Raw genomic sequence first — 26,613 nt, 5'->3', positions numbered from 1 at the left:
AAAAAAAAGAGGCAAGTAAATACTCTCAGCCATCAGCAAGGATGAATATAGCTTAAGTAACCTACTCTTTCTCCATTTGACCTCCAGATAATTTTTGTAGGAGCTTGGGAAAGGGAATGGCCAGTGTTATGCCACTCTCCTTAACTTCTTTCCTGGATTATCCTCACAGAAAAGGTGACAGTAGTTTCATTACATCACCTCACTGACACTATCTGCAAGTATTCTGAGGTGGGAACAGCTGTACCTGCCTGGATGGGAACTACAGCATCTCCACACCAATACTGTTAATTATCTACCTTTTTTCACTTGGCTGGTTGAAGGCTTCTACCTGATGAAAACACAGTTCTTAAAAGGAAAAAAGAGAAGTGGAACAGCACAGGTCAATTCCAGACTTCTTAAAACAGTTGGATCTGCTTCTACTCATTGAGAAGCATATTCTCCAAGCAGTCTGAGACCAGAGCTAGAATATTTGTACTCTGTGTGCGTAGGCTTGCTGACTTCAGATCTAGGGAAAAGTGTCCATCTTCCAGTGTAAAAGTTCCTCCCTTTGATCTGAAACATGAAATATACTCTGCTTAGGACTTCACATTGCAAAAGCTTTTGCTCCCCCTTTCCTCCTTCTCCTGTTTCTCTCCTTCCCCTTATCGCTTCCTCTTTCTGACATCATTGCCACGGAAGAGTGAAACAAAGTCATGTATACTGAGCTCTGCATTTCAGCAAATGTAATTTTTCATAGAAATATGAATGTATGTCATATAATTAGTGACCACAAACACTGAACTCTTGCAGCGTTGCTTCAAGCTACGGCATTTTTCTTCCTCGCTGTTAGCCCTGTTCATGCCTACACTTTCAAAGCTGTTTTACCACTTTTTTGAGAGCAGCTTCACTTTGCAGGGTTGATCTCAGAGCCATGGAGCCCCAGATGAAGTTCCTCTCTTTAAAATTCATGGCTGAGTTAGTGCTTTAGCAGGGCAATCTGAATTCCAACCAGCTTCGCTGGTTACCCTCACAAGGAGAGGGCTCAGGGAAAGAGCACCCCTGCTGCCTGCTCTGTGGAGGTGATTGCAATAGTACTTGAAGTCCAAAGAGTGGAACCCTGTTTGGATAACTGATTAAGGCRTGATTTTTAAGCCAATACTCTACTGTTGTCAGTTCAGTGAGATAAAAAGCTAGGCCAAGATTTTCATGCTTAACTAATGGGGTTTTGTTGCTCACTTTGAGATACGTAGAAGAGGGGTACTAGATTATTAGGTGCTCAGATCTCCTTGGGATCCCTCGTCTGGGCAGCCAGACTATCAACTGCCCATTAGACTTTCAGAGAAAAATACATTCCAAATCACTAGTCATTTTTAGTGTGACATTTGTCTTTTATTCTACACCTTATTGGGTAGATAGCTGATTTCATAATTAATTGCTACTGTCTTCTTTTTTTTTCATACAGATTAATGATGTTACATCAACAGCTAGTTCTTGTCTTTGGAATATCTCTGGCTAGAGGTATATATGCGCATAGAAGCTGTTATTCAGAAGGCCAGATATCTCTGTACCATTTCTGCAACCTCACTGATGTTCCACTTGTGCCAAAGGATACTGTGAAGCTTTTGCTAAGTTTCAACTACATCACACAAGTGAACGCGACTTCATTCCCACTGCTGGAGCACTTGTTGCTGCTGGAAATTGGAAAACAGTATATCGCTCCTGTTACCATAGGAAAAGCAGCTTTCAGGAACCTGCCAAATCTCCGGGTCTTAGATTTAGGGTTCAATAAGATTCTTCAACTGGATCTTGATGCTTTTGTGGAGCTGCCAAATCTGACTGTACTCCGACTGTTCTCCAATAATCTGGGAGACTCCATCCTGACAGAACGCTACTTTCGAGATTTGAGGTCCTTAGAAGAATTGGATATTTCGGATAATCAAATCACAAAACTTCATCCTCATCCCTTATTTTGTAACCTAACGGTCTTGAAAAGTGTGAACCTGAAATTCAACAAAATATCCAACCTGTGTGAAAGCAATCTTACCAACTTCCAAGGAAAAACATTTGTATTTTTTAGCCTCAATTCTAATAATTTGTATCTTACAAGTCAAACAGCCTGGGCCAAATGCCCAAATCCTTTTAGAAACATTACATTGAACTTACTGGATCTTGGTCACAGTGGTTGGGGCACAGAGGCAGTACAGTATTTCTGTACAGCCATAAAAGGGACTCAAATCACTGCTTTAAAACTGAGTCCTCATATAATGGGTTCAGGATTCGGCTTTGATAACTTAAAAAATCCAGATGAAAACACATTCACAGGTCTAGCAGGAAGTGGTGTTCGTTTGCTTGACATTTCACATGGTTACATTTTCTCTCTCAATTCCTTAGTATTTCAAAGCCTTCRTAACTTGGAATTCTTAAACCTTTACAGAAACAAGATAAATCAAGTCCAAAGGAAAGCATTTTTTGGCTTGGGAAACCTAAAAACTCTCAATCTCTCAAGTAATCTTTTAGGTGAGTTGTACGATTATACTTTTGAGGGGCTACRTAGCGTAATGTATATTGATCTACAGCAAAACCATATTGGAATGATTGGTCAAAATTCATTCAGTAGTTTAGTAAATCTGGAAATAATTGATCTTCGAGACAATGCCATTAAAAATCTACCTTCTTTTCCAAGTCTGACCACTGCCTTTTTAGGTGACAATAAGCTAATATCTGTAGTAGACAGAGTAATAGCTGCAACGTATCTTGATTTAGAAAGAAATTGGTTGGGAAACCTGGGTGATCTGTATACTCTCTACCAAGTTCCAGGCTTGCAGTATATCTTCTTAAAACAGAATCGCTTTTCTTACTGTGTGAAAAGAGTAAATGCTATAGAAAACAATCACATAATCTATATAGATCTAGGAGAAAATATGTTACAGCTTGTGTGGGAGAGAAATGTGTGTTTGGATGTGTTCAGGGCACTCTCCAAACTGCAGGTCCTACATCTGAATAACAACTACCTCAGTGCTCTTCCACAAGAGGCTTTTAAAGGTCTAGCATCTCTACAGAGACTTAATCTAGCCTCCAACCTCTTGTCTCATCTGTCTCCTGGGGTTTTTCCACAAAGCCTTAAAAACCTCAACTTGTCTGGAAACCAGCTTTTCTCCCCTGAGCCTGAAGTGTTTATGACTTTGAGTATCCTGGATATAACACACAATAATTATGTCTGTGATTGTACTTTGAAGAACCTGTTACTGTGGCTGAATGAAACCAATGTCACCCTCGCTGGCGCAGAAGCTGACAGATACTGTGTATACCCACCTGCTTTTGCTGGGGTGCCTCTGTCTTCCCTTGTCTACGATGGTTGCGATGAAGATGAACTCCAGCAGTCTCTCAGGTTCTCAGTATTCATCTTTACCTCTGTCACCCTGGTAATGTTTCAGATAGCAGTCGTCATTTTCACTCGCTGTCGGGGGATTTGTTTTGTCTGGTATAAAACTGTGACAAGGACTTTGGTAGACAGCCATCAACAAGCAGCTGACACAAGTGAGTATAGATATGAYGCTTATTTATGCTACAGCAGAAATGACTTTGAATGGGTCCAGCATGCTTTACTGAAACACCTGGATTCACAGTATTTTGACAAAAACAGATTTACCCTGTGCTTTGAGGAACGAGATTTCTTGCCTGGAGAAGACCATATCAACAATATTCGTGATGCCATTTGGAACAGCAGGAAAACAGTTTGCATTGTGACAAGGCAGTTTCTCAAAGATGGATGGTGTGTGGAAGCCTTTAATTTTGCCCAGAGCAGGTACTTTTCTGATCTGAAAGATATCCTCATCATGGTAGTGGTCGGGTCGCTATCCCAATATCAGCTGAGGAAACACAAGCCCATTCGAAACTTCCTGCAAAGGAGCCGGTATTTGCGGTGGCCTGAAGACTATCAAGATGTAGACTGGTTTTTAGATAACCTTTCCTGCCAAATTCTGAAAGAGAAAAAAGTGCAAAGGAGAGCCAATGATATGGAGCTGCAAGCCGTGGCAACACTCTCCCGCTGATGCTGTATGGGTTGCTGTCTTTTCAGAGCAGCTTTACTGTGGCAGGAAGAAACACAAGTTTCTTCAGCTTTCCTTCCAGAAGCAGGTAGGWAGGCAACTGTTTCAGTTTAGATATTAACAAACATGGGAGCAGCTTGAAAGAAACCTGCAAATACAAGCAAGTGCAATTATTTTACGGACTATGACACCTTTTCAGGGGAATCAAATGAATGATGGATGCTTCACATTTTGAATTTCTCAGCCTGAGAAACTTTAACGAGAAACTTTAACAAGAAACTTGGCAGCAGCAGGATACGCTCTCCTGCACAGCCCAGCCTGCTCACTGCTCMGTGGGTTACTTTCTCCTGTGCATTCTGACCTCTGTAATTTTCATGCCCCCTTCCAAAGAACCATCAGTCTTCCCCAGCTTTACCCTTCAACACAGGTTTTGTTTACTCCCTTAGTCATCATTTAGCCTAAACGTCTCACCTGGAACAGAGGGATTTTGCTGTTGACTCTCACAGGATGCGGCGGCCGCGTGGGACGGACCCGCACGAGAGCCGCAAGCACCAAACTACCTCAGCAGCCAAGGGGGCCRTACGCCCTATTGAAATAGCTTTGTGGCATCTGGTGCCGTCCCCTTCTCTAAAACTTGTGCCACTTTGCCCAGGTACGTATCTGCAGGGAGCTGATGAGGGTCGTTTTGATGGCAGCCTGACTCGGGGCGCACTGCTATAAAGTCAGTGCCCGTTGTTTTGGCAGTAGCGMGTTCCTCGAGTGATCTGCAAACGGGTGCACCTGTGGCTGCTCTGGATGTGCCACTGCATGCAACTTATACCGCCGTAACTGCTGCATTGACTACGGCTGCCCCTCGAGCTGYGTGGTCCTTCAGGGGCGGCCCGGGACAGGCGCTGGGGAGGCTCGGCGCTGCCGGGCCCGGCCTGCGCGGCGGAAGCCCTGGGTGGCGCTCGTGGCTCGGGGAAGCGCCGGCGCCCGCGGCCCTGCGCGCCGCTGCGGGCGCTTCACGCGCTGCCCGGGGCCCCCAGCGCGCGGCCCGGGGCCCCCAGCGCGCGGCCCGGGGCACCCAGAGCACCCGCGCGCGCGCGGAGCTGCGGGCGACGCGTGGGGCTGCACCACGCGTGGAACGGCGTCCCGAGCAGGAATGAGTCTGTCCAGGCACCATCTCGGGCAGGTTTCGCCTGTCGGCAGTTGTGGAGCTGAACGTGCTGCAAGAGACGGGACTATTATTTTAAATGCACCTGAGAAATTACCTTTGAGTGAACCTCACAGTCCAAACATATTTGGCTGAGTGTTGACGGAGAATGCGCACGGGACAGGACTTTTCTGTGTGTTTGTAACACACTCCTATCAGTTCAGATACTTAAAACTCTTCAGGTAATCTGTGTATGTAACTATTGAACAGGGAGATGCAGAAATTACCGAAATGCCTCTGTGAGGGCTTTGGCACTTAATTTAAAATACTTCTGTCTAATTCATGCTTATCCTGCTGGTGGGAGAGGGCTAACATAAGGCTTGGATTTGCCTCAGTCTTTGGAAAGTTCTGACCTTTTTATATGAAGACTTTAATAAGAACTTCCCAAGAAGGTAAAAGTGGTTGGATGAAATTTCATCCCTCTGCATCAGTCTTTACCTACCACTTTGGAAGCTTAAGGAGATCAAAAGTGGGAAAACTTCCTTGTACCACAGAGCAGCTTAAAGCCATTAGAAGTAGCTCCCATCTGGCCCTTTACAAATTCTACCATAAAGGACGGGCAAAAGCAGGAAGGGATTTTTGGAGAGGATGCTACTGGATCATTCCTGTTTGTGGAGTGGTTCATAGGTATGTGAGTACCTTCAGTGGGAAGTTTAAGTAGGATCTGAAATAACTTACTTTTTCRCTCACTATGAAACCACTCCAAGCTTTAGACTCCCAGAGCAAATATAGTTGGTGCTGTCTGTCCTAAACAATGAAAAATTCTCTTCAAATAGGTCATAGGACCCTTATCAGCATTTCTGTGGAGTCACTACTTAAATGACAAATCCGGGGGGAATTGTCAAGAACAGGCTTGCAGCCCTTATACTGCTCTGCTCAGCAGAAACCACAAAAGAGCCCTGTACAAAAATGGACTCTGCCCGTTGAATTAAAGCCATAAATTGAGTCTTTGCCTCATGACTATTGATCAGATTCCCTTTAGGCTCACTGGGAACATTACTGCTCTATTAGAATTTTATGGCTCTTTAGTTAAGGGTACTGTCATCATTTTTACCCGCCTTACTCAGTGAAAGACATTAAGTTGTTGGAGAGCATCCAGAATGGGGTGTGAAGTGTGACACCGGCTCTAAAGTAAGCTGTTAAGATGGAAGCTGGTGAATTTATTTGCAGTAGCAGCACGGGGAATGTTCAGAGGACAGTGACTTGGTGCCACAGGGTATCAGCTGTGATATTTAATAGTTAGAGCCTACTCCCTCYGTTGCATCATATTTTATGAACATTACCTGGTTTAAGCAGGCAGTGCWGTTCAACCAGCACAGCTAGCAAGCCTGGCCAGAGCCCACAGGTTACACGGCCTCCCGTGGGAAACCAAGACGCGCAGAACCACAACCTGGAGTCTCCAAACATGTTCCTGCGAAGGGGAACAACAGAAGTTGAAGTACCACGTCTTACATTTAGCTCTCAGATTGCTAACTATGCAGTCCTCCAAAAGAGCTGCCTCTATGGAATCATACAGACTGCCACTGGTTGTGGCAGCATAGATGTATTTGTGTGGTCCATTTTCACTGTCCCCAACAATTATGTCTTTGCTAATCCCTCCTCTTAGAGCCTGTTCAGGGTGCTAGCAGATCTACCACCAGGAACTTGGTTGTTAATTTAACTTGATACCCATTATTGCACCCAGCTCGATAGTGGTGCCACCATTTGTGGAAAACACCAGCACAGGCAACACCACAGACAGTTCTCTGTCTAGGGAGGGGTGCTCCTGTGTATGTTGCTGTTGCTCAGAATCACACTACTTGTGTGTGTGTGTGTGTGTGTGTGTGTGTGTGTGTGTGTCACATCATTAACTCAGCCTGTTTGCTGACTTCTGGGTCTCTTTCAGCATGACAGCTGTCCTGCCTCTCACTGCCAGAGGGCATATGGAATTCAGATTATTGTATCCCACCTTTTCCATTTCATGTGGTGCTGGTTATTTTACAATGGCTTTAACATATTCTTTTCTTGCTGTAACTGTGAATACCAGCAGCCCGGCTAGATCATGATGCAGGACTCACCTGGCAAAATACTTCACCCTTTCAGACAGAGAGTAATGCGTAAATGAGTGGCAAGAGTGCGTGGTGAGGGCACTGCAAATAGCAAAGTGGCACCTCCAACTCTTGGGATCACCAGGATCACCAAAGGCAGGAAGAATACATATGGCTAAGTACCTTGCCATAGAAAGGGGACTTCGACTCTGGGAGAAGAGAATCATTAGACTCAGAGAATCATTATGGTTGGAAAAGACCTTCAAAATCATCAGGTCCAACCACAAACCCATGACCAGCATGCCTGCTAAAACATAAAGTCTTGAGGGTCTGCTTCTTGCACAGAGATTGACAGGAGGGTTGTCTTCCCTTGCTATCTCACCTTTGCCTTTTGTACTGTATACACACAGCATACTGCTTGCCAAAAATAAGTCTACATTTCCCTTTCAGTATGCAAAAGTCAGTATAAGTATGACATGAGTTATTCCGTAGTGCAGAGATATCTATTCATAGCAGACACTGTTTGTTTCAGACATGGCTTTCCTTCCTTTTCGATAGCCTATTGTTTGTCTTTGCTATTTGTATTAAAAACAAAATCTTTGAAAACTGTAAGTAAGAGAGAAAAATATATTCCTCCTGAAACTAGCAGTTCTCCAAACAGGAAGGTTAGCTTTTTCCTGTTTAGACAGTATGTTCAAAAAAAAAAGGAAGTTGGGATTTTTGATGATAATAATAATTACATGGTATGTAAACATCAGTAAGTATCAAAGAAGACTTCACTATTTATTGTGTCCCAAGTCAGAGTGCTGTTCATAGTATCTTATCTTTACCCCTTCCACTGCCTCGTGCAAAGAGCCCTAGCACTGGGTTGATCACCTGTCTGCTTCTCACAGCTCCTGGGGAGCAAGAACAGGCTGCCTCAAGCCCCTGTGTGGTGTGGTGGAAAGCAGTGGAACATCAGCCTTGTATACTACACGGAATTAACATCAAAAAAGAACAAAATATAGTCAGTCAATACAGACAGTGGAGTCTGTTTGCAGTGTTTTGTAGCAGCCAGCTACAAAGCAGCCCCCGAGATAACGGATGGCACAAAGAGTAACTCGAGCTCAAGGAACAGAGGGAAACTCAGGACACAAGGTACCTTTAAAAAATGACTCAGTAGTTTGTGGGATCACTGCAGCAAGAACAGAGATTAGCCTGAAGGTTAATACAAAGCTAGGCATGTTTTGCTCTGGCCTGTCTTTACAATTCTTTATCAGGAGTAATCTGGCATCTGCCTTGATGGAGAACAGACCCTGGTGGGGCGGACAAAGCTTGGTCCATTTAAATAACACAGTGATTTCTTTTTTGTTCCTGATACTTTGGACAGGCTTTAGAAAGGTCTGGTTAGTTTTCTGCTCCATTTTCTGTTTTTGTCCAAGTCTCCGATGTTCTGCCTAGGTTCTGGTTGCTGGTGGAAATGAACAACTTCATGAAAKAAAATAGGAAAGACCTTGGTCTGATTTGAGAGACCTCCAGAATCCAGATAAGCCAAAGCAACAACAATGGCTGCAAGAACCAAAACCTGAAGTTGGCAGAAGTTTCCAGTAAGAAGAAAGAGGAGAGCTGCATTACTGCAGAGGATACCATCCCAACAACTCGCCATCTGGTCATATTGTAGATGGAGGGACTGAGAGCAAAAGATTAGTATGAGAGGACAATAGCTTGAAACGTAAGGCACAGTTTTTTAGATGAGAGGACAATAGCTTGAAACGTATGGCACAGTTTTTTAGAGAATCTTGGGCAAATCACTTACCTTCTTTCTGCTTCATTTCTTCATCTTTTAAATGCACAGATAAGCACAACCATGCTGTAATGGTAAATAGATTAAAAATTGTGAGACATTTAAATACTGTTGATGGAGCAATGTAAATGCAGAAAACAGATAAGGGCTCATTTTGTTCGCTTATTGGCCCTGCTGAGGGAGTTCTCCTTGTCCTGCTGTCCTAAAAGTACGTTTCACTGGCACTTATCTTCACACCCAGAACTTTCACTGAGGACGGACACTACTTCATTTTTTGCTAAAAGTGGAAACTCCTTCCTATTTAGCATGACTTCTGAAAAGAAAATAATGGAGTTCACAGGAAAGTGGGAACCCACTCCCCCTGGGTGTTCTTCCCTTCAAGTATTTGCTCATACTTCTGTGGTCRTTTTTGCTAACAGTGTCCTTTTCATCAGTGTTCTTCTCTGAAGAGCCTCATTCATAATATTCTCATTTGGGTACATACACATTCGCCCCCTTGACACTTCAGAAATCCACGATTCCATTCATACACCAACACACGCACAAGAAAGCTGTTTTAAAACCCCAGGAAGTTTGCTCAGACGTGTTCTATTTTAAGACTTGGCCTGAGTCTCGGAATTTTACAATATTTAGAGGATTTGGCAGGGTGACTGTTTCCACACCAGGACATATGTGCAGGCAGAACGTGCACCATACACCTTGTGGGAGAGCAAAAACCTACCTGCAAACAAGAGATAAAGACGGAGGCCTGTCGAATGCTTGAGAACAGCCATGGCAAGTAATTTGGGGAAGGCTCTGCCCAAAGAGAGCGGCTGCAGCTGGCCAAGGGGCTATGGGGTGTCTGCTGCTCTGCTGCCTGCGCTGCAGCTCGCGAGGAGGAGAGGCCCGTGCACAGAAATGGGTGGTGTCTCCAGCTGTGCTGTAGCATAACCTCAAATTAGGTGACGAGCTCAACTAAACCTTCGGTCATGTCACAGCACTGTAAGGTATGTAGGTACCTACCCGATACGTTGTCTACAGCACAATTCTGCTGTAGTCTTCTACAGACTTGTACAGTCCTTGCTGCAAGAGAAAAAGATTACCTGGTCAAAGGAGCATGAGGAAGGGCCAATAAGAGTGCAGATTTTCTACAGTGCTTCAGCATGTTTGCTACCAGAACCCCTTCCAGCAGGGGCACTTGGCTACGGATGGTCAGTGCTGCTGATACAGTCCTCATCAAAGTGAAGAAGCTGCTTAAATGGAAAGTCCAAAGTAATTCTGATCAACAGAATTAGGAGCTGGCGTTGCCCACAGCGCTACCGTTACCCACTCAACAGGCACCCAGCGGCGCCTGGTCAAGCACCACCAGCTGACGTAGGGGAGCATTGGCAGGGGTGCAGAGGACACTGTTCCTATGAAGCAGTAATTTTCCAGTTACAGCAGCAGTTCTGGGTCCAAGGTTTCGGGAGGGTCCCGTGGCTGACATCAGGTTTCCATGTACTCGGTATTTGCAAGCRCTTAGGAAGGAGGCCCAACACCCTAACTCAGGGACCTATCTGGAACATCTGCAGAAGGAATATTTTAGAAAGAAGCAGCTGACTTAACCACCATGGCTAGGTACATGTTGGATTTGGTTTATTCTTATTCTGTTTGCTCAGTTTTAAGAGCAAGGGGTTATTTCACACATCTGTTCTGTTGGACCAGGGTATTTRCCAGAAAGCTGCCCCGTACAACACGCACCTGAGATACAGAAATGGGTTTGGATGTTCACTGTGCAGCCCCACGCTTTGCAGAAGTGTGATCATGGCTGCTCTCAGCAAAGTCTAGGCCTTTGCTCTGCCATGCTAAAAATCCTTTTGCTTGTCAAATGACCTCAGAATACATAGTTTTTACGTTAACACATACTGCTTTCTGAAGTTTGGCTTTACCTTTTTGCCCATGATTTTGAAGAAAGAAGTTTATGTGGAGCCTGTTTGGAGGGAGGGGAGGGAGGCAATCTGTATTCCATGTGCAGAAGAGGCAGCTTCCTTTCACCATGACCTTCTGGTAGCCCTTACCCTCATGTTAGAGCTCTACCCTCACGTTGGAACTCTCCCCACATCCTGTTGACTGTATTTTATTGGCCTGACAAAGCTGCACATCCTGTCTGAACCTATGAACCTTTGGTAGGACCCTCTTCTCCAGGGCTTCAGGACACATACATTAGTAATGTTTGATGACCCACCACAATACCCTTGAAGCCATAGACACTGGAACTGGGCTTTGCTCTTGCAAAACATGATACTGTTCCTTGGAGCCTCATATGTGATGCCCAAATCTTCACAAAATACTTCTATGCCACAAGAAGACTATCCCCAGAAAAAAACAGTCAACATTTTAGACAGAAGCCTTTGGTTTCCCTCTGACTTCCTGCAAAGGCTAGGGATGTACCCAAGGGCTTTGGGAGTGGGCTCTGGGCTCAGGGCACACTTGTGTTACCAGTGGCTCATGGTGTGAGACTCAGGCTCAGCTGCTTGGATTGTTGTCACGCTGATCAACTGCTTTTGCAGTGGCAAATATGTTCATACGCTGTTTATTCGTATTTTTGTGCCACTTCTTTAGGAAAAAAAGAAGAAAAACAAGAAGATACCAAGAAGCCTATATGATTTAGTATGTGTCAACTTCACAGTTTGATAGAAAAAAACATGCTGCGGGAGGGTAAGAGCTTGAGAAGAAAGATGTGWTTGCTTTAGCAGGAAGGCAACAAACAAAACCCTCAGGCCCTGATCCCTCCTCCCTCGCTGCCACTTCCCTTCTGTGACTCCTCTGCATGGTTTGATCTACCTACCAAGAAGCAAGGGGCAGTTGACTGCAGATTGCCCGGCCTTTGAGGAGGATGGAAAAACTTCTATGAACATTTTTTCCTCTCAATATAGAGATAAACCTTATCAGTAAGATCATGACTGATTAATGGGCGTTATGGCTTTGATGAATCGCCTGAGATGGGAGCCAAAGAGACACCTAGATGTTTGTAAGATGGATGAACTGAGGAGGAGGGGTTTTACACAAGGATGTTATGTTATACTAAGGGGAGAACCAGGGATTACAAGACAGAGAAAGAAATGGCTTGAAAACCAGAAATAATGGAGAAAGAAACAAGAATGCCAAGAAAAATAAATGGGCTCTTTCCCTTTTAAACAGTCTAAGACCTGACCAGGTTCATCCATAGAAAGATACTGAAGGAGTTTAAAGTCTAGCTAGGAAAAAAAATACTGTATCTTGAGTAGATAAATCTCAAAGCAAAAAGTAGAAACTTGTTTTCCAGGATCCTAGTCCTTCTAAAGAAGTTTTTAAAACAGCATTAAATCTTGGTAGGCAGATTCAGATGATCTCAACCCTGGACCAGCTCCTGATCTGCCGTGTTCAGAATTACCAAGATGATTCTCCTGCAGATGTGGCCTTAAGCAGGGACCAATATTGTGACTCACTGCTTGCAAATCTCTCCTTCGAGAAAGATGTCTCTATCCCTTCCCAAAACATGAGTAATGATCTTCTGGCGTGAGTCAGAAACCTGCCCTCCAGTTCTCCAAAAGGGACATTTASAGCACTGCAGCATCTAATGATTCAGGAATCGCAAGGCTACGTGAGGAGTGAAAAGAGCTGCAACTCCCAGGTGGCCAGCAGATCGCATGAACCTGCAGGGATGGACATCCCTGTGYCATTCCCTGTGGATGAACACAGATAATAAAAACAAGGGTCCAAGGATTGCTCTTGAAAAGCCAYGATGGGTGTGTTTCCCTGTGGAAACCAAGGACTTCTGCACTCATAAGAGGAACTCAATAGGGTAACAGAAGCTGGTCAGTATATATATATTAAGTAAATCCCAGTATTTTGATGCCTCCAGGACTTTCGTGAGAAGATGCCATGACAAGCAGATACTTCTCTGTACGGAATATCAAGCTCATGAGAAAACCACCTCCCCAGAAACTGCTCACAGCAGGAATCCCAAGCAACGGCTGCCCTGTTAACGTTACCTTTGCTATTAGGCTTCTGAAATTAGATTTGACTGAGGAAAGGAGTGTGCAGGTCCCCTTGTCAGCTCCAGAGGCACGAGACAGGAATGGCACTTTAATGACCCACTTACACGTAATGAAACAGCCATTTATCCTAATTGGAGGAACACTAATTATATGGGAAAGCAGTGCACTCCTGGATGGCAGAGCACAAATGGCAGCTCATCAGACTTAATGAGTAGGTGAAGTGTCCTGACAGAGCATCTGTGCATCACACATGCGCTCCTGCAAACAGAAAAATGAGCCTGCAGGGAGCTCATTTGCAAATGAAGGTTTTAAAATGGAAGGTTAATTATGACTCCTGAATACATGCAATGTAACTAAAAACAACCCCGTGGTGGAAGGTTTTCCCTTTGAAAGCAGCAGCGAAGCAGAAGGGTGACAGGAACGCGGGAACATCTGGCATGGGAGGTTCTGGGGTGGCCCCTGGGAGCACAGAGGGACTCTCACTCTTTGCTCCTGTGACAGGAGGAGGAGGTTCCCAACAGCCTTTGAACAGAGCCTCGCATGACACTTAGCACTGCTGCTAAGTCACAAGGGTAAATATTGTGCTGAAATATCCTTTTTAGCTCTCAAATGGGCTCCCAGCGAGGAGAGAGGGAGCAGATAAGGCTCCGGCACTGCTCATGGGAGGCGACAGCTCATGGCCAACCTGCTCCCATCCAACCAGTTCGGGAGCTCGGCTGAGGCTGAGTGTGCGGTGCCTGGGCTGGCCCAAAGCACCGTCCATCCATCCATCCATCCATGCATCCATCCACCCATCCACTATCCTTTGGGACAATGCGGAGGCCTCCTATACCACACTCCCAATGGGATCCTGCCTGCTGCGCGTCCTGGGGCGCAGGCTGCGAAGGGACACGACACACGTGTCAATGAGCAGGTCCAGGAGAGCACATCAACCCACCACCTACAGAAAACGAACCAAACCAAAACAAAAACCCTGTGCTACATATTTTAAAAAGATCTAATGAGGAACAGGAGTGAATTGACAGAACTGAAGCCTCTGCCAGGGAGAAGAGCCATCAAAACTTGTTCCTGTGAGCAAGGCACAACATTAAAGTCAGAAAACATTAAAATATTTACCCTCAAGCCACATTAGTCAGAGCCTTAATATATTATCACTGCTGGCGGCGTGGAGGCCACGCTCACAGTGCTGGTTTTATATCACCAGGATGCCGAGTAAACACAAACCCTGACCAAACAAGCAGGGCACTGACAGCTTGGCTGAAAGAAATAGGAAAAAGAAGAAAAAACATGAGGGACGTAATAAAACTCCAAGCAAAACGTGCTCCCAGCCCAAACCAAAACAAGCTCCAGCAAGAGGGGATAAAAACACACTCGCAGCCTCTGACTGAGATCAGACATAGAAGCGTGTTGCAGTTACCCCGGGCTCTGCTTTCCCCTGCATGCCGGGGGTGCCCGGCTCCCTGGCACGTGTTTTTACCCCTYGGTGGAAGGCGGAGGGTGCCGGCCAGGCGGGGCCGGTGCCACCAGCCAAGCCTCGCCCGGGCTCCCGAGATTCCTGTTTGGTTTGGCCGCTTCTCCGGCCTYAAGTTCCTGCCCCGGCTTCTAAAATAGAACAAGATCTCCCTGACGCTGAAAAAGGGCAAAGGGTGGAACGAGCAAGGAGCAGTTAAAACAAAAATCTTGTTTTTTAAATTAAAAAAAAAATGAAGTAAAGCCCTCTCCTGCAAGATGCTTTGTGCGCTTCTCCGGTGCCTGAAGTTGGCAGGCTGACAGGGCCGAGCGTGCCACCCAAGACACCTCAGGTCAAAAGCAGTTTAACCTGACCAGTTACTTCAACCTGTGGGAGATGACGCAGTCCTGACATCACCCTTCCTTGCTGTTGCCATTAGGGGTAATTCTGGCCAAGGGACAGAGCCCCAGCTGGCAGCTCCGACGTGCTGGGGCCTGTCCTGCTCCCTGCCCACGGCCTGGGGCAGCTCCGGTGCTCCGCGAAGCTCCCACACGTAGAGCGGGGCAAGGCGCAGTGCCGAGTACTGCGGTCCTGAGCGCTCTGAGTGAAGGAGTGCTCTATATTCGCATCGTCAGCAGTTCCTGGGGCACACAAGGTGCTAAGACTATGTGGAAAGCGAAAACAGAGCAGCAACCCTGGTGTGGTGTGGGGAACAAGAACCCCTCATGTCCCAGATTTTGCATATCCAGGAATCTCCACATGCGCCCAAGTTCCTCATTGTGGGAGAACGAGGCATTTTCCACCAAATGCTACCTGCAATGCAGTCAGCAGGAGCTTGGACCGTGGCACAGAGGGCAGAGCTGAGATTGGGGCAGCTACCGGCTCCAACCGAGGCAGGAGGAAATGTGAGGGCAGGAGCCTCCCGGCCTCGGAGCGACAGGGATGAGCCAGGCCCTGTTCCACAGACACAGCTTCATGGTCTGTGTGTCTGCGAGCAGTGACRGACATGTGGGCACCCTGGCACCAAGCGTTTCACTTAAACTCGGTCTTCATGAACATGCACTTTGGGCAGCTCCGTGCTCCTTACCAAGGGTTTTGACTTTGCTGATTTCCAGAGGAGAGGGAAGAGCCGTCGCTGGGAAAGGCGCTCTCCTTCCTGCCTCTGCGGCGGCTCGGGGAGGCCCTGGGCGCCGGCGGCTCCGATTTGCTCCAGAAGCAGCTTCCCCTCACAAGCTGCTTTCTGTAGAGCCGAGTGCGAAGGTGCGGGGCAGGTTTTGCTCCCCGCCTCGCAGCCGCAGAGCACTCTCATATAAACACCCCAGGGACACAACAAGCATTTAGATTTAATATTTTGAAGTTGCTACAACTGGAAACCGTGGATAGGAAAGCAGTAGTTAACATGAATATCAGCTTCCTTGCTCTCCCTGCCTCTTCCCTCTGTCCCTCTCTGGCAACACCTTTGCCTTCCACAGTCAACCTCATGTTTACCTGGAACACCCACAAAGGGCAGCGGAAGTGATATAGAGTTAAAAATACTGAATAACCAAACTATCTGCTATACTTTGGCAATCTTTTTACTGTTGCCCTATCTTCAATACTACAGAAATCAGGCAGATGCCATGTGGTGCCTGGAACTCTTCACCCCTGTGAGACCCACATTTCTTCTGTGCTTAAATAAATATTTTGGTAGAGGAAGGGTGGTTGGTAGGAGATGCAGAGATACCAGAGTGATGTCCACAGTTCAAGTACTTGAGCGCGGAGCGGCTTTCTAAGGAAAGCTCTGAAATATCCTCAGGGAGGTGGCTCTGACGCCGGGTTCATCGTCTCTTTGGAGAGTTTTTCCCTTGTCATTTGTCAAGAGCCTGGGGCTGCCCAGGCTCTGGGACGTGCGGCTGCCGGGCTCGTGCTCAGGCTGAAGCTCGAGCCATTTGTTAGTATGAACATTAGAGCAATTAATGAGCATTAGGGCGGCGCTGGAAACTAATGGAAAGCGCAGGGGGTTCAATCCAGCCTGAGGCGGGCGAAGGGAGGCAGCGACGCTGGAGCGGGCGCTGGAGCGGCCTCATCGCCCCCAGCCTCAGCTCTAGTTACCGCCAGGCTGCCGAACGAGCTGGGCAGGGAGCGAGAGCCTCCGCAGGCTGTAAATGAAAGACGACATTTTTAGAAACTAATCTAAACCTGAACTTCCTCAAATGAAGTATGCTAATGTGTCTCAAGTCTTCCTTCGCCCCTGCAGCTTGGGGCTCTGCGGTGAGAACTCCCACAAATCTGAGAGCTCTTACAGCCTGCAGGAAATCTAAATCCAGCCGGGAACATCTAAATGCAAAATCGTGGTGGGGCTGTGGCTTCCTTGCTGCCTGGGCTTCCGAAGGAAGGGTGGACCCGTCTCCAGATAACACGGGCTTGGTGGAAGGAAGGAAGGAAGGAAGGAAGGGGGAAGCCACTAGCAGCAACAAGGGCTGATAGGAACTTCTGCTCTTTCAATCCCGGAGCAGAGCAGTGTGAAGCCAGGGCAGGCTGGAGCCTCCTGCAGTTTCACATCAATCTGTTTCCAGGCTAAAGAAGCAGGTGTAAGACAGCGCCCTGGAGCGCAGGACCGCTCCTGAGCTCCTGCACGGGCAGAGGACATAAACGAGACATAAATCCTAGCTTTTAGATTTACAGTCCACCTTGCCACGCGGCAGAGGCCGGCGCTGTTAACGCAAACAGTCGCTATTCTTGGGGACAGGCGTGTAAATAAATGAAAGCCACCGTCCCTGCTGCCCTGTGAGGGYGGTGAGGAGGCGACGGGAGCGCGGGGCCCTCCGGCACCTGCGGGCCTTGGGCAGGGAGCCRCGCGGGGCGCTCCGAGCGCGACGGGGACCGTGCACAGCAGCAACGGGGCGACGGGCAAAGAGCAAGTTCAGGCCTGGCATCCCAAGGAGGGGCCGTAACTGCAGCTCCTGGGCCCATCATCCCGCCCGGCTCCGCCAGAGCCCACGGGAGACGGGGCCGAGCTGCCCAGCAGGGATCCGAGGCAGGCAGGAAGGGAAGGAGGCAGAGGGGGACAGGCTGTGTGCGCAGGACCCCACGGTGATGAAGTGTATYGGGCTTTTATTTTACTACCATAGGTCAATTTTTATTCTGCCAATGATCTCAAGCAGTTTTGAAGCGAACTGTACGTGTTTTGAATCCCCTGGGTGCGGGCCTAGGATTTCAATTTTATTTTTTTAAAGGCATTGTGAAGTTCTGAAAACAGTAAATGAAAATGGAGTTTATATATCCCTGCCATGCTGGGAGATTTATAAAAATATTGAAGTAATGATATCAACATTAAACATCAGTTTATAATCCCAAGAGTTGAAGGCTGGGGGGATATTATTCTAGAGTTTATGTATTTAAAATAAATATGAATTTAAATGTAGCAGTCTGGTATTTCTTTAAGAGAGCCAAAACAGAAACAGACCAGGCCATTTCTAACACTTAAGTGTAAAATTAAACAAATCGCTTTAAACATCAGTAGGACTTGAGCTAAAAACAATTCCAAGCATGTAGCTGGAATGTGCTGCCYGATGCAAACACGCTTGCACAGCTTCAGCCTCGCGGGCACGGCGCGAATCTTCTGCCCAGCCTCCTATTCCCCCCGCAGTGGAAACAAAGCTCTTGTTTACTCCTGTGTTTAGTACTTACTACTGCGAGGAGATATCACAGTTCTTGTAGTTGATCTCTTTTCCCTAAATCAGGCCTCTCAAATACTGCATTTACAGGGGTTTTCTAGACATCTAGTTGAGTTTTGCAAAATATTAAGCTGCATCCATACGAATGTATTGCAAAATAAATATGACTTTGGGGAACCTCTCTCCTTCCCTGCCTTAATTAGACTAATTGCAGGCTGGAGATCTAAATTTCCCAGGGCATCTACTGAGTTGTCCAAAATTCTTGCTTACAGCCCTGAGTGYCTTGCTACTGAAATTATTAGTCCTGTAATTCTTTTGCACTGCAATGGAACAATGCAGTTTCCAAACAATGGAAAAGTCAAGATAGAGTAACACTTGAATGATAGTCTTCATTAAGACACCTTCTTTTGGTAAGGTATCATCTTTCTCCCGTGCTGTGAAAATTATTTCTCACCGTCAAACTTCTCTGCAAAATGGYACTGTGAAGTGATGCCAAAAGACAATTTCTTGAATTCTCATCCTCACAGCCAGCTGTTCATGTGGGACACATTAAGTTAGCAAGGTGCTTGACGAAGAATCCAGAAAATAGCAGTTTCCCTCCAGCAAGCCTCTGTAATCCTTGCATTTTTAAGAATTTTATTAATTAAATGTTACTTTGCTTAATGCTTCTTGACTCATTTTTTCCAAGTTCTTTGTTCAGCGTGTTCATGTTTTGGACCCTGTGAAGACAATGCTGCACAAAAGGTGTACGAGTCAGTGTGTATCATTTAAGCAAGGAGATTCAGATTGCTTCAGAACAGGGACTTTTCTTGTGAAGAAAAGCAGCAGCTCCRTGTGTGCTGCACCAAATAAACCACCTCCAATTCACCCAACTACCTACCCCTGTAAACACCCACACTAATGTCAACRTAATGCCATGCCATAGTCCTTGCTATTTGCCCCATTTAGCGGGGTAATATTTAGCAGCTGTGATTTGTTAGAAAGCTGACATATTTTATGTCCCAAATGCAAGCTTCCCTAATAAGAAAGGATCGGAGATTATGCTACATGAGATTATGCTAAGAGTTTCAAAAACTTAGGAGGAGTGTTGCCAGCAGGTCAAGGGAGGTGATTCTGCCCCTCTACTCAGCTCTGGTGAGGCCGCACCTGGAGTACTGTGTGCAGTTCTGGGCACCCCAGTACAGGAAGGACGTGGAGCTTCTGGAGAGGGTCCAGAGAAGGGCAACCAGGATGATTAAGGGAATGGAACATCTCTCGTATGAAGAGAGGCTGAGTGAGCTGGGCCTGTTTTCTCTGGAGAAGAGACGGCTCAGAGGGGATATGATTAATATGTATAAGTTCAGGAAGGGAGAATGCAGGGAGGAAGGGGACAGGCTGTTCTCACTGGTGGCCAGCGAYAGGACGAGGGGTAATGGCCACAAACTGAAGCATAAGAAGTTCCGTCTCCAGGTGAGGAGCAACTTCTTTACTGTGGGGGTGACAGAGCAGTGGAACAGGCTGCCCAGGGAGGTTGTGGAGTCTCCTACTCTGGAGGTCTTCAAAACCCGCCTGGATGCCACCCTGTGCCACATGCTSTAGGTGTGCCTGCTTGAGCAGGAAGGTTGGACTAGATGATCTGTAGAGGTCCCTTCCAACCTTAAATATTCTGAAATATTCTGAAATATTCTGAAATGGGAATCAGCACAAGGAGAGGGAGAACTGCTGTGTTCTGTTTTATCAATACATGAAGTTACCTTGAGTGTATATTACTGTCAAAATGAGCTACATTTACCACATAAAAAAAGATGGAACAGATTCACCATTATGTCAAAAAAAGAAAAATCAAGCCCTCAGGGCATTGAAGAAAAGATCAAAATTTTAGGGGGAGATTAATTATTTAACGACACAGAATAGAAGGCAGGGTGAGTGGGGCATTTACAGCCTTGCTACTGTCGCAGCCTTGAGCTTCAGCTGGTCAGATTAAGAAGAGCACATTTTGGGGGAAAGGCCTGATGCTCATGCATCATGCTCATGAGCATGAGGTAGCTGAGGTGGTCACCTCATATCAGATCACTCGGAAAAGATTAGGGCAATATTTTAATACATACAACATATTTATATTTTTGTAATATATTTAAAAAGAGACTCTGAAGCAGAAAGTGGAAAATCTGTGTACAGCAGGATGGCACAGCTCAGCTCTCCACCCCAGGCACTGCCAATCTCCCCCTTCACGCACGGCGAATCGTTCCAGGGGTGAGTGAGYGTGCGCGCCTTGAGCTGCCTGTTTCTGCTCATTTTGCACAGCCTGCGTGCTTGGGGACATCCATGTGCGCTTGTACATTAACATCTTGTTGAGAATGGATTTAGGGCCAGACACTCCAGTGCACTCAGGAACTACAGCGACAGCCAAGACCCAGCAGTTGTGATTCCTCCCCAGTGCCAACATAGCTCCAGTGACTCCGATTACCYTTTTTGATTTACATCATGAACATGAGAGTTGAGTTACGGCCCTAGCGTGCGACATACAGAGGTTTCTACAGAAAACACAGAACTTGTCTGTGAAGGAAGGGAAGAAGAGGTGGCCGGTGCAGTCCCTGCCCCCTCGGCCGTGGCCACCCCGCTCCCCACACGCTGCAGGTCCCTGCAGCCTCTCGGGGAGCTCCGAATGCTGCAGGTCCCCCCAGCTGGTTCCAGACAAGCTGCTGGCCTGGGCAGGCGGCTGCAGGTGCTGCCTGGTTGCTCACCCGAGGCCCAACTGTCCTCACTCATCGTTCAATGTCCTGAAAATGACTTGTCTATGAATCCAGTAGCCATCTTAGTACCTAATCCATCTAAAGATTTAGATTATAATGTTCTCCAACATGGAATACTGCTTGAAACATATTGCTGTATGCAGAAGATGTGGCTTAGGTCAGATTTTCAAGCGATGACATTTCTGTGTTCAACTTTAATCACACTGTGTTCTGAGGATCAAGCCCCAAAATGCAGCCAGTACAGTTACAATTAATTGTTAGTTAAGAATAACCTGCTCCTTTCATAAGGCATTGAGAAAAGTGCTAGAACTGTTGCTATAAGAAAAATTTACAGGCAATTTCCGGTCAAGTCTTCACAAGGATTTAAGAAAGTTTGTTTAGGCTCCAAAGCCCAAGCATCCTGCTCTAAAGACTCAAGGCTGCGAGAGTTCAGTTTCTAACACTGCAGCCGTGGTGGCCGGCCCACAGCAASAGGACAAATGTTATTCCTGCTGCTGTAGAGAAGATAAATCAGCATCAGCTTTAATTAACCTCAGTGATTTGGGAAGGAGACTCAGCATGCACCCTTAGCTAGCACAATTGACTAAAAACAATATCCGGTTGCTGCTCTCAAATAGCCCTTCCAGGTAAAATTACATGTATATTTAAAAAAAATAAAATCAGACATAGCGCCTTTAATGCGTTTCAGGAATCAACTGATAATTTGCCATCTTCCAGATTTACTGGAGTCTATGTAACTTTCTGAAGCAATAAGCTTGGGAAAAATAGCCAGATCCAAGCTGCCAGACAGAGGGATATGGCAAAGTCAGGGCTCTCTGTGCATAAAACCATTCAGTGCTCATTAGTTACAGCACAGGAGTGCCTCAAAAACTGCAGTCAACACCAGGGCCTCTCTAAGCAAGTGTGTGATCTGCTTTACAGGCTCTGCAAAYCTTGGAGAGCTTCTACCAACAAAGCGAGCAGGCGGATGGGAGACTCAAAGAGATGGGGTGATGGATGCCGAGTCGGTCGGATGGGCAGCTGAACAACCATGTCACAGCAAACAGGCATGGAAAAAAGGGAGCGGAGTTTAAGACAGTATCACTGAATTCAAATTCAGGAGTCTGGGGAGATGTGTGACGAGCTCGAAAGCTCTCGCCTTTCCTGCACTGCATCTCTCTCTTACATAGATTTGGTTTTCTTGGTTGAGGCGAGCAACACTGTGGGAGTAGGCAGTACTTAGTCCTATGGCATATAGTACTACACCAGCTTACCTGCATAAATCAAATGCTAGGTGTGTAGGTACTTTAGATATTATTGGCAGAAGTAAAATTTAATATAGTTTGCCGGCATGTGGAAAAAATTTAAGGTCCAATTCCATGAAGTCAGTGTGATTTTGGCCTGAATTGGCCATAGCCATCTGCTACCTATATTAAATAGCATAACACGCTCAATATAAATAAAATACATTCAGTTTTTATCTGGTTTGACATTTCTTATGGCACTGAAATTTTGTCATTTGTCAACCTGTATTTTTAGACCTCTTGGCCTGCAGCCTGGGCTCCATCTGGCAAAATTAGAGGTGTTCCTAATCCAAAGCATTTCAAAGGAATACTCCCAGGCTGGTAAATAAAGAACAAATTATAGCTGATTGCAGGTGAATGTAAAAGGATAGGCTTTATTCTGAAAATACAAACCATGAAATATAAGGTATTTCATGCGTATATATAATATAATAGGCAGTATTCCTTCATGTTTCTATACCAGCTCCTACCAATCTGTCAGCACATTACATGAGGTAACAGCATGGTATTTTGAGCAGTTACACACTGACCATGGTACAATATTTTAAAAGCCTTATTGTAACTGGGTGTATCTTTTCTTGTTAAGCTGATCACTGTGTTACCCACATTATAAATAGGAATGTAATATGAAAACCACGGAGCCTACGGACAACACAGTCAGGTAACTTGATCTAGCAGGTTAAATGCCTAAATTGCAGGGGTCAGGAGAATTTGAAATAGGCTCGGATGGAAGTCTCGCTCCCAACAAGACTGTGGGTCATGGAGGTTATTGTTGCAGTAAATGCACTAGCAACATTAAGAGACACAAGTAGATCCCTGTCTTAAGCCTACATAAAGAAGTCTTTCCTCTTGTATAATCTTGTATAATCTTGTATAATCTTGTAAATAAATAAGGTGATTTTACTTTAAAGCCTCAGTATATGCACAAGACACAACAAAGTGTGCCCTATGACCATGTTGTCTTTCTAAGGCTTCCCTCTAGTCTTCGTGTTGTGGGCCACACGTGTCGCCACCGGTGGAGCGGGTGCTGAGCACCCTGCCCACGGTGCCCAGCTCCGCAGGGTGGTTTATCCGGGTCCAGGGTTGGGCTGCGAAGCCCCGGCGCTGTCGCTCGGAGGAGGCAGTGACGCCCGGGAGGGCCCTTACGCCCACGCTCGGGCCACGAGAGGAGCTCCAGGCTCGGCCAGCGGCCTACGCGCGTCCTCATCCACCCAGGGCAGCACGTCGGGAAGGGCCCCAGAGGCAGCAAAGCTGCTAATGGGAATGGGAATCAAAGCTCGGGGTCTCCTCCAGGGACCTGGCARCTGCTGGTCACTCTTGAGAAGAGTCTCAGGAGGACATACTGGTCTCTGCTGAGATTTCCTGGAGTGGAAAAGGATCCCACATCTCCCCACTTCCTCCTAGCAACAGGTAAAAACTTAATTATTAATATTTAGCTCAGTTCTCATACATTTTCTGGGGATAGGATCAGGCACAGTCTCATTAGCCTCCAGGCACCACTGGCACTAAGTCTGACTCTGCTCTCCAGGAGCCTTGGATTGGCTTGGATTTTACAGTCTGAGCATGCACCTACACAGCCAACACATACGCACATCTGTTCGGTGCCATGAAACGAGTAATAAACTTATTCTCTTTCCATCATCGCCATTTGTCCAGCTAGGGGAGCTGGCAAAAATAAAGAGGGGAACAGGGAGGCAAAGGCAAAGCTGCAAATGGCAAGTGCAACAGTAATGCTGCTCACCAGCCAAGAACATGAGCTCATTTTAATCCTTTCTAAGTGTACATTACATCACAACCCCTTATCTGCCCACCCTTCCTTAAAAACTTATAAATCATATTGAAAATACAACATTAATCTTTACCACTTACCTCACCACTAGTTAATAAGCAGTGGGAGGGAGTTTCCTCAGGCAAAAGGCAGTGGTGAGAAGCTGACTTGGAACGAGCTCTAGTTTTGAGGCTCTCGAGCCGCGTGGCCGTCTCAACAGGGACTTGCCCAGGCCCCGTGTGCCGGGGCGCCCGGCGCCGGTGCCACCCGAGCTCCGCACCGGGCCCGGCAGGGCCGACCGCAGGGCGCCCAGGCCCTCCTTGACACCCTCGTTAGCGCTGCCTCCTTGGCCAGACATTAATTTCCTAGCACGTTAAGAACACACAGGAATCACTCTGGGGCATCAACAGTGTGACATCGCACAGCCCGATGCCTTCCTTGCTGCTCTGATTTTCTTTAGCTTGCTGGCTCCACAAGTGTTAGTTCTTTGCAACTCCTGCTCTCTGTGGTACACAAAAAATCCTTGGATTATCCCTACTATAGGAGGAATGTGGTTCTAAATTGAGTTTTGAGTTTTAAAAGAGTTTTACTGAAAATGAGTTTTAGTAAAAATGTGTTTTGTATTTAAGGGAAAACACTATTCCTCTTAAACCATGTAAAGATCACATCATTTTTTTCCCGTAACCTTCATCCTCTTGTTTTGTTGGTGCTCTGGTACGTGAGCACCAACATCACCAGCCCGGTGAGAAGGCACGTTGATTTGTCATTTAAAACTGATCCGCTATGTCCCTTTGATGTGAAAATCAGACCAGAAAGAAGCTAAGCCTTTCCTATGGTGAATCACAACGTGTCAAGTATATGAGAGCAAACCCTTCTAAGACACCTATCTTATTTATCTAAGGAAAGTAAAGCAACGTCATTGACATATGCAAACTATAACTGGAAGAGAGATTCAGCATTACATTATCAATTACAATAAATTATATGTCCACATCTCAAATCTACCTCCTGTAAATGATGACACTAATAAGTGTCTCCATGACCAAACCATAACTCTCATTTGAACAAAGCGTTTAGTCACCCAGGTACAATGTTTAAAATCCCGTTTCTTGTTTACGTGATTTAAGTCAACGCTCATGACTACATTTTTGGAACTTCTCTGGGTAAGTAAAACCTTGGAGCACAACATTTTCATTTTCCATTTGAGCTTTCTGAATGGCCCTTATCCCATCCTATAGGCAATAAGTCTAGGACATGTGCTATGCTTTTCTTTGCAATAGCTCTACTTGCAACTTTCATACTTATGGAAAAATGCAATAGGGAAAAATGTAGTGATGGAAGGCACTTCATTTCTGGCTTTATAACTCCTGACTTTATATACATACATATRTATATCATATATATGAATTCTACTTTTCTTGTCATCACTAAGCAGTAATTAACTCTCACTTACCATTGTTTCTTCTTGCAGTCTCTTGTATTCAAGGGTAACTCTATGAAGTAGGTGCCAGGAGGGGCAGTTTAAAATGTTTTACAGTGCTATGCACACAGATATAAACAGCGGCAGTGCAAGTGCTGCTGATCTCCCAAGAGCTATTCTCCAGATTTTGTTGGGATTAATGGTTAAATGTATCTCACAACACACCGCGCTGGGGAGCTGCTCCCCTGGACGACCTGCATTAACGCGGCCGTAGCCCCGCGGCCGCCTCCAGCTTTGCAGCAATGTCCAAAGCAGAGGCAGAGGAGCCGTCCCCTTGCGCCTCGGCCTCACACCCCTGGCTCCAGAGAGGGAGTGTTTCTCGGTCTCACTTTATTTCTTGATATGGTTTATAAGGAGAATTCAAACTCAAGCACCCCGGAGCAAAAATTAAGGCATAATCCATCTTCTGAGTTACAGCAAAAACATTCTGGACAGTATCAGGTTTCACTGCACATAATGGCTTTATGAAACCTATAAATGTTCCTGTGCTATAAAACACATTTCTCATTCCAAAACGCAAATTATAAGTCATTGAATCAAGACTTTTACTCTTTAGCGCTTTCAACGTACTTTTAAATGAAAGACACAAGATTGCCAAAGTAAAGATTTATTATAGTGTTTTTATTAACAAACTTTCATTGGAAAGCTCTGGGCGCAGGAGCAGAGGAGGCACATTGGCTTCGACGTTTGGCATATGACAGTCAAGAGAATTGCACTTCACCGCTGCGGCCGCGCTGCAGCAGCGCGGGGCTTCGCGGCAGCCCTCGCAGCGGGCGTCCCGCCCCGAGCGGCTCGCCGGGCGCTTCGCCGCCGCCCGCTCCGCCTTCGACACGGGCTCCTCCTGCACGGCGGGCTCAGYGGTTTTGCCCTCCGCCGCCTTCTTCTGCTTCGACGTGGAGGCTTTCTTGCTCTCGAGCCCGTTTGCATCCACGCCGCCCTTTCCGTCCCCCTTGTCCTTCTGCTGGCAGGATCCCTTTTGGCTGTTCGGGACGCTGTTCTCGCACTCGGAGCAGTGCACTATCAGAGGCCCCACATTTTGGCAGAGGAACTGCGAGGAGCTCGCCACCTCCGGAAGAGTTCTTACACTTTCCTCGGCGCTCTGACAACCACACGCATCTGTCCGATTCCCTCTCTGATGGGCCTGAAACCGGTGCACTGACTGGAGGAGGAGGCTGGCGTGCAGGGGGTTCTGCGCGGCGGCGGCTCTGGCGAG

The 26,613-nt window shown here is 46.5% G+C and overlaps 2 protein-coding genes across 2 annotated transcripts in view; one reads left to right on the top strand and one right to left on the bottom strand.

The window, feature by feature from the left end:
• The first annotated feature begins 1,283 nt into the window (after positions 1 to 1,283).
• Positions 1,284 to 8,875, top strand: TLR5 (toll like receptor 5). The gene is made up of 2 exons (XM_026048097.1): positions 1,284 to 4,680; positions 8,691 to 8,875. The coding sequence occupies exon 1, from the start codon at positions 1,446 to 1,448 to the stop codon at positions 4,029 to 4,031; it is 2,586 nt and encodes an 861-aa protein (XP_025903882.1). The 5' UTR covers positions 1,284 to 1,445; the 3' UTR covers positions 4,032 to 4,680; positions 8,691 to 8,875.
• A 16,806-nt stretch (positions 8,876 to 25,681) lies between these two features.
• The window catches only part of DISP1 (dispatched RND transporter family member 1), a 70,789-nt gene continuing 69,857 nt past the window's right edge, over positions 25,682 to 26,613 (bottom strand). The window contains exon 9 of the mRNA XM_026048055.1: positions 25,682 to 26,605. Coding sequence (XP_025903840.1) covers positions 26,011 to 26,605 — 595 coding nt within the window. The 3' untranslated portion in view covers positions 25,682 to 26,010. The remainder of the gene's footprint in view (positions 26,606 to 26,613) is intronic.

This window comes from Nothoprocta perdicaria, unplaced genomic scaffold (assembly GCF_003342845.1).
Source record: "Nothoprocta perdicaria isolate Ctin4 unplaced genomic scaffold, notPer1 scaffold_51, whole genome shotgun sequence".
Taxonomy (NCBI): domain Eukaryota; kingdom Metazoa; phylum Chordata; class Aves; order Tinamiformes; family Tinamidae; genus Nothoprocta; species Nothoprocta perdicaria.
This window is presented reverse-complemented; position numbering and strand designations above follow the sequence as displayed.